The 8,728-nt window shown below is 39.0% G+C and overlaps 1 protein-coding gene across 1 annotated transcript in view; it reads right to left on the bottom strand.

Annotated features, from left to right (window-relative positions):
• The window catches only part of MAOA (monoamine oxidase A), a 96,149-nt gene that overhangs the window by 17,889 nt on the left and 69,532 nt on the right, over positions 1-8,728 (bottom strand). Inside the window, 6 exon segments of the mRNA XM_007955611.1 lie at positions 1,039-1,135; positions 2,249-2,408; positions 2,696-2,845; positions 5,912-6,053; positions 7,476-7,567; positions 8,290-8,394. Coding sequence (XP_007953802.1) covers positions 1,039-1,135; positions 2,249-2,408; positions 2,696-2,845; positions 5,912-6,053; positions 7,476-7,567; positions 8,290-8,394 — 746 coding nt within the window.

Below are 8,728 nucleotides of genomic sequence, written 5' to 3' on the forward strand. Positions count from 1 at the left end.
CGATACCACTATATCTAACTCCCAGGGCAAGAGGAACATCAACTGTCTTCTATCCAAAGTTGGATTGGTCTTAATTGACATTTTCTGAAAACCTATTTGGTATACAGAAGGTGGTGTCAAAATGCCAAAGCAACTTGTATCCTTTTTTGCCCATTGTAGCAGAGATGAAGAAAGAGGATGTGATATTTCTATGATCATTATGTTGCAAGCCCCTGGCCTTTGCAAGCAAGCTAACATTATTTCCTATATTTTATAGCCAGAGATGTGGGTACAGAATGTCTTGTTAGCAGCCCACTGGCACAGCTGCTTTATATGTCCCTTGGGACATGGGTCTGGTACTCCGTGTTTGCTATTTTCCTTCAATGATGTAATGTTCATGAGCTCTACTCACCTCTCTGCCCCTGAGAAGGTATGATGTATGCATTTCCCTGGTGTGCAGGGAAAAACCACTGACCTCTCAAAGTCACTTCTTGCCTGCTACCGAAACTCTGTTCTTTTGTGGTACTGTGGTAGAACAAATAGCCCCTATATTTGTATGGTTTTTGAGGGAAGCTGAAAGGCAGAGCAACTGGGAAGCTGTATAACTGCTTAGTAATTCTTTTGTGGAGGTCTCACTTCTTTTTCTGGACCCCTAGTTCTCAAAGGGCAGAACAACTGGGCAGGGATGGAAGGAAAGGGAAAGAGCTCTCCTATTCCATACACAGAATCACGCCCTCAACTAGCCAGCACTTCAGAGGGTAAGGGAAACAATGCTGGTCAAGGAGAGCTGCATAATGACCTACTGGAAGAAGTGTCATCCACTCAGGCCTGGCTCGACTTAGAAGTATGATTCATGTAAGTTTTATGGGGGAAAATATCCATTTTAGTAACATTTCCTAGGATTCTTGTGTCATATATAAAATATTATTGAAATATTCTAATACATGAGAATATGATATATTTTCGTATTTATCAATACTTTAGCTTGATTCCAAAATAATATTCTCTGCCAGCACCCAACATGATTTGGGAAATGCAGCACGCCCAGCTCTAACTCACCCCATGATGGCAGGCAGTGATCCATCTGGCTTGGTGTCATCCAGAGTTATTGAAATTGGAGCTTCCTCATCTTCAATGATCATGCAGCCACAGTAATCTTAACCAGGAGAGAATCAATAGCGGAGTGAGACCAACCTCTTCAGAGATTTTAGGGAAACAACACACACACATACACACACACATACACATAAATTATTTTCCTATGAAGAAGACAAATCTCAAATTTTTCCTACAACCAAAAAGCTATTTCCTATTAAACATACATGCTCACTATACAAGGGTGTATATTCACCCATACACATGGAAAATGATCCATCTCTATGATCTTTATATAATGGGCTGATGACCAATACATGGAAAAAAATGGTTAAGATGGCTCTGGAGTTCTGGAACACATGAGAAAACAGAGAGGGTATGTTAAAGGGAATCACCCTGTCAAACCATGGAAGGTGTGATGGGAAGCAGTCCCGCGAGTGTGAACAGAAGGCTTATTAAAAGTAGTCCCCTGTATCATTAGAGCCTACTATATATGTCCTCTGGTAGTGCAGTGCCTAAAGCACTTGACTACTAACCAGAAGACTGGTGGTTCAAACCCACCAGCCACTCCTCAGGAGGAAGGTTGGGCAATCTACTTCCATAATGACACCACCTTGGAAACCCAAGGAGGAATCACTATGAGTCAGGTCCAACTTGATGACACATAACAACAACAATGTAAGTCCTATCCCCTGCCTCATTTACTCCTTGTGACATCTTGCAAAGCAGGTATTTTTGTTAACATTTTACTGAAGAAAGTGATGCTGAGAGAGGTTAAGTGTCCACCCTGAGGTCACAGAGCTAGTAAGCAAGTGAAGCCCAGGAATGTCTGATTTCAAAGATAGCTCTCTTTCCCTGGTGTCCCTCTGACTCACTCTGCTCATGAAGAGTTAAGTAGTAGGACATATGTGATCAGCCATAGCAATGGAGGCCCCACAGTTGGGGTGATCTCTTCCTTCTCCATATAGCCAACACATACTCTTGGGATCATTTTGGGTTGCAAGGGGATGTGTATAAATATATATAAAGAAATAAATGAACTAAGATTTCTGATCCTTTCTCTTTATCAGTTTGAAAACACGTGTCTTTTTCTTTTCAGTGCCTGGCACAATGTTCTTAAAAGAGTGTGGTTTCTTTATGTAATACAGTTTAAACATGAACAAGATCAGCCTACCCTTCTTCCTCCAAAAGGCCTCCTTGTAATACATCATGCACTTAATGATAGACCCCATTGGAAGGCGCTGAATTAACTGGTTTCTTTCTGCTGGAAGTTCTGGTTTGAAGTGTATCTTAGAAGTCAAGGCTGGTGGGATGGCACAGATTACATATCTGCACTAAAATACATAGACACAAAGTAACACTTCAAACTGTGAGTCTCTGCAGAAGGGCTGAAACATTATTCTTATCATTTGGGATGACATGGGTCAGCAATAACATGTAAAAGGAGACAACTGTGAGTCAACAAAACCAAACAAGGTAAGTCAACTGAGGCTGGTAATTGGAAGACTGAGTTAGAAACATGCACAGCATTAATTCTGCCACTGCTTGGATTCTATTTGACTAAAAGCTGTAGAAGACACAATGCTGACAATACATATTCCTTTTAACTAAACTGAATTACCTCATAGACTTCATGATTTAACGTCCCTACGAAGATGGTATCACCCGACTGGTCAACATAGCTGACAGGATGGCTCAACTTCACTCGGTCCTTAAGAAGTTTCATTATCCTTTCGCTTACCTGACCAGATCCACCCACAAACTTCCGTTCCTACAGAAAGAAGCAGGCAGGAAAGGAAATTTATTAAAGCTCAAGAAAAGAAAATCATAATATTTCCTGCTGCTTAGAACAACCTTGAGAAAGGTACCTCCATTCTCTGCACACTTAATTGTTGGATTCTTTTTTTTCCCCCCAGAATCCATGTTGAATTTTATTTATTATTTATTTTTTTATTAGGACAGAGGCAGAGTTGGTCAAGATGCCTCAATTATTTTCTGCATGGCTTCCAGCAATGAAAAGTCATTCCAAGTTTTATAAAACCTCAGAACTAGAGGAAATGTTCACCTACACCATTGCCAGTAGCACCCCGACCAAATGAAAATTTCAGCAAGTCTTTGGGCTTTGAATGCTAAGGCATGCAGTTCATGGAAAGAGGCCTAAGAAAGGGAGAGTGCTGCACTTCTCTCAAGGGACTCAGGTTCTGACTGCCCTTAGCTTCTCACAGCCATGCACTATAATTGTCTAGGCAGGTAAGGATGCAGACAATAGCTTATGACACACAATGTTACTCTAAGATAACAGCTCAGGGCACTCTCAGGGGGAGTCAACTCTACTAATCATGACCAAATAACATTCTAGAAAAGGAATCTCAGATCTCAAGCACCTTTGTACAAAGATGTCTGGAAGTTTCACTGCAGAGGCAGAGGGGTGGAGGCTAAGTGCCTGTTTGTTCCTTCAGATACTGTAACCTGGTTCCCTTGAGTAGCCCTACCATGCCATGAGCGCTCTGACCCTCTGTGATCTGCTACACTCAGCATGGAAACAGTTTCCTATTAATCTACAAAGGTAAGACCTTAATATAATGTATTTTTCAAGAACAGGGGAATATTTTTAGCCACTTGTAGAAGATTTTTTAAAAGGTAAGAAAAGCATGTAGATGGACTAAGGCACATGCCGATATTTGACAAGAAGGTATCCCAATCATGCTTCCCCTGACAACAACCTTGCATAAGCAGGTACTTTTAGAACGTTATTGTTTTAATGATGCCACCAAGATTCTTTATGAAACCATTCCTATAGTAGCGCAGACTTAAATTCATGATTTGCTCTTCCTCAAGGAACTAGAATTATTTAATTCATAATGTGATCTATGTTTCCCCAAGAGTTACTTTAAATTTTGGTACAGCGGAAAGACCATGAATTATTTAAATCTCATTTATACTGTCCACTCTTCTTGTATCTAATATTTGTTGAATGAAATGATTAAAAGGTAAATCCAAGTTATTTATATAAAGATATTACAATAATGCTTTGAGATTTGTAATCTGAACTGTGCTTTCCAAAAGGTCATATAGAGTTTGGCTAGAAGTATTCCAGCTACTGTGAATAAAGGAATAGAAACAAACAAACAAAATAGTTGCCACTGAGTTGATTCCAACTGCTATGTGCAATGAAGAATTGTGCTGCACAGTGGATGTGATCTTTCAGAAGCAGACCACCAGGACTTTCTTTTATGGAGCCTCTGGATAGGTTTGAATCCCTAACCTTTAAATTAGTAGCAAGTGCATAACTGTTTTGCCACCCAGGGACTCCAAATGAAGGATACGAACACCAAATATGAGTTAAGATATCTCAGAAAGTAAAGTACAAGTTAAAAGGTGTAATGTAAGATTTCTGCCTTAAGTAGAGACACTTAATAAAAAAAAAAAAAAAGCAACTGCCTTGCATTTGGCTAAGGGTCAAATGGCCAATAACTCTTGGGAACACAAGAACAACTGGGAGACTTCTAGAGATCTCCTAAAGGAAAGGAATAGTTCACTTAGACCCTGGACAGAGTGAGAAACAGATGTGGAACAAAACTCAAAATCATTTAAAAAAAAAGAAAGAGAGAGACCAGGTTTGCTGGTCTGATAGAGCCTGATGGCACCACTGAGACTATGGCCTCTAGCTGCCCTTCAGGTCTGGAATTGAATCCACTCCAGGGGCTTCCAGCCAAACAAGACAGGCATATGAGCTGAGCATTTATATTAAGTAAATATGCTCCTTGGAGAGATCAATCATGGAAGAATAGAAGGGCTGTGGATGCACAGGGAGACAGCTGGCGGGGGCAGGAGTGCATGGGAGGCAAGGACATAGGGAAGAGGTGGCTATGGGGAGGAAGTAGGAGGAGAGCTGTTGCACTGTAGTAAATTGTAGTCAATGTCATGAGATAAAGTGTAGGTGAACTGCTGTATGGAAAGTGAATTTGTTCTGTAAACTTTCACCCAAATCATAATTTAGAAAGAAGGAAAGGAAGGAAAGGAAGGAAGGAAGGAAGGAATAGTTCACTTAGTGGAGACTCTAGACCTGGCACTAAACATTCAGAATTCTGGGACTCAGAGAACAAAGCAGAGCCTATGTAAACTGCTACTAATTAAATCTTATCTCATTCAGACAAAATATTTCTAGCAAAGATATAACCACTCTCTTGGATAAGGGACAGCCTTGAAACAAAGAATATCAGAATCTGGCAAATCACAAAATTAGGATTCTGGCATTGCTCCAGACAAAGTGCCACTGGCTTTGCTGACCAAATGAGCTCAATCATTAGTAATGGAAGTAGTACGGAAATCATGCAAAAGCAAGCAAACAGCAAAAATTACAAAACCAAAATACAGAATGACCTACTGGAGAGTAGCTACAATTCACATTAGTGTGAATTAGAAGGCAGGCAAATCATTTCCATTCTATGACAAAAGAGTAACACTGGGACAACAACCTTATATCTGGAACAGAGATGTCTGTAAATACAATAAACTTACAAGTATTAGAATTTGGGAAAAATTAGTTTATTTTAGGAATTGAGCTTTTCCTACAAAAATAGCCTAACTTACTAACTACTTCCAATAGGAAATAACTTAATTCACAAAAGCTAATTAATTCTAATTCAAACTCTCTTTAGCTGTGAAGTTATTTTCAGGAACAAGAAAATGAATTTTTTTTTCCCATAAGTCTTTTGAGAGTATTTAAAGCTGCTACTTAGCTGTATTTCGAAATACCAAAGCAATTACTAAGAAGCTGCTTGGAGTGAGACAGTATCACTAATTAAGTTAGAGTTTCAGCATGGACACTCCATACCTGGCCCCCGTTGGTAACTGAGAAGATTCTAGTGGTGCCCCCGCACTGCTTCACGTACCACAAGAACCAAAGGGCAGAAACTTCATGGGGCTCAGAGGTCACATTGATGTTCACAAAGAGATAAGCAAACTGTCTAGCAGTCCTGTTCATAGAATAAGAATGGAAGTCAGGCACAAATACATACATGCTTAACAGGATTATATCATGTTTTAGAAGCACAAGTTCATATAGTTAGAGATACTTCCATTGCCTTTGAAAAAAGCTCATGGGCTCAATTTCTGATGGAATGTACCTTTTAACTCTTGGAGAAAATAAAGTTTTCCCCCGTTTTTAAGAAATTAAGGGTTACCTCCAAATCTGCTATCTTTAGTGCAGCCTAAGAGGGCAATATGCTTGTCTGTTATTAGGGATATTTATTCTCATTCATTTTAACACCAACCTCTCCTCTCCATCTCTATTACCTTATTCTAGACTACCACTGTGCCTCATCTGCACTACAATAATGGTGATTCCTGGTCACCCCACATCCTGCTTGTGTCCTCCTCCACAGTACAACCAAAGAAGTCTTTCCAAAGTGCAAAGCTCATCAATCCTCTGTTTAAAATCATTCAATGGCTTTCAGTGGGGGAAAGGTCAACATTTTGGATGTGGCAAATAAATCTTGTGCCGTTTGCCCAATTCTCCATCCTCCCCTTACACCACCTGCTCATGTCATGGCCATTAGTTGCTAAAACATGCCAACCTTCTTCCTATTTCAGAGCCTTCATGTAAGCTACACCCTGTTCTCTCTGCCTGGAAGATACTATCCCCCCACACCATCCACCATTCCCTGACTCTTCTCAGCCACGTGCCTCAGCACTTAGTTGATGCACAAACTCTTTAGGTTTCAATTTAAACACTGCTTTGTCAAGGAAACCTTCCTTTACCCAAGTCAGGTTCCTCTTGCTGCAGGTACTCTCCTAGTATTGTGTAATTTATGTGGTCAACATCAGTCTCACCTGCTAGAAGAATATAAACTCCATGAAGGAAGGGGCTATGCCTAATAAATTCACCACGTTCCCTCAGTGCCTGTATATAGCAGGCACAAAAGAAATATATACTTATTCAGTGAATGAACCGTAAATAACTAAACTACTAACAAGAATTCTAATAAAAAACATCATGTAGTTTATATTTTTAAATTAATAAAGATGAGCTTTCCTCCAATTTTGTATTTTTCTACATCTATATAGAATTACTTCTCAAATCTCCTTCCAAACTGCTTCTGTAGATGACGTCTCTATATTATGAATACACAATGACTCATTTTATTGTAGATCACACAATCATTTAATTGAAAGAAATTCTACTTCATTCACCTACTTTTTTCTTAAGTTGTAGATTTATTTTATGCTCAAATCTGCTCTTAATTGTCTGAGGTGACTTCAAAGTTCTTACTTGACTCCACGGTCATTAGGTTTCCTCTTTACTTTTTTCTTGTAAGTTATTAAAACAAACACTACAGCTCAATAAAGAAAGGATAGCAAAGGAAGAGTAAAAGTAAACTTTAAATAGGTCAATCTACTTTGTCCAGCAGATTTTATCGATGAGATCTTTCATGGACATCTTGTCCCATTCCTCGGCGTGTGGGGCCTCCCATGGAGCATCAGTTCTAATCTGCAGAGAAAGAAGGTCCAGCATTCAGGTATGACAGAAACTGCTCATTGCCTCTTGGAGATATCCTCATGAGAACCTCTGCCAACCAGTCTCCATGTTGGAATGTGTGATTGGAGTGTGGGGGTGGGTTAGCTCCTTGGGTTCTATACCTTAAAATTGGTACCAAAATAATACTTGTTATATGATTATATAAAATATCTACATATACACACACATATATATATACTATATTAATAATATTGATTATATATTATTAAAAGCTGTCCCCATTTTAAGTACCTAATCAAGTTAGAGAAAGTTAACGTTACAGAGCCAGAAACTAAGTAAAAATGCTTTGGAGAAGCAAATCTTTTTCTCTTTTATTATCTAAGTAGTATCATGTATGGACATAATACTGTAAATACAAATATCTGGCAAAAATACTTTAAATAAATGTTAAATGGTATGCAGTTAAAAGCATACAGGCATTCATATCAAATGCATATGGGTTTGAATCCTGGTTCCACTGTTGTGTGGTCTTGTGTAAATTACATAACCTCTTGGCACCATTTTCCTCATTTGTAAAGTGGTATTACTATCAGCTTTGCTGTTGTTGTGAGCATAAGAAATGATATTGATCAATACTCAGAGCAATGTTTGCTCCACTTACAAGCATATTAAGCAGTTACTATTCCTAGTTCAGTAATGGATCATGTGTGAGCTGAGCTGAATACACATTTTACCTCTTTCCCCATGTTATCCATTGTTCGCCATAGATTGTTGTAATCCAGATAGGCAATAGGGTTCCACACTGGTGGGAAGGCACCTCGAAATGGATAAATTTTCCCCTAAAACATAAAAGTAAAGGGAATACACTGAAATGGTTAATAGTTGAAATTAGGATGGCATTCTAAAACTAAAAAACAACCAAAGATTTTCAAAGTAATAGGAACTTCAACTGGATCAGAACCATCACCTTTGATGGAGAGTAAATATATTCTATGTATAAAAAAACCAGAACTCTGCCATTGAGTCAGATCTGACTCATAGAGACCCCTCCTTGGGTTCTGAGGCCATATCACTACAGAAGTACATTGTCCAATCTTCTTTCCAAGGAGTGGCTGGTGGGTTTGAACTACCAGCCTTCTGGTTAGCAGTCAAATTCTATCTAAATAGGTCCCA

Source organism: Orycteropus afer, unplaced genomic scaffold (assembly GCF_000298275.1).
Source record: "Orycteropus afer afer isolate SDZICR_OR568_19922 unplaced genomic scaffold, OryAfe1.0 scaffold00517, whole genome shotgun sequence".
Classification (NCBI taxonomy): Eukaryota; Metazoa; Chordata; class Mammalia; order Tubulidentata; family Orycteropodidae; genus Orycteropus; species Orycteropus afer.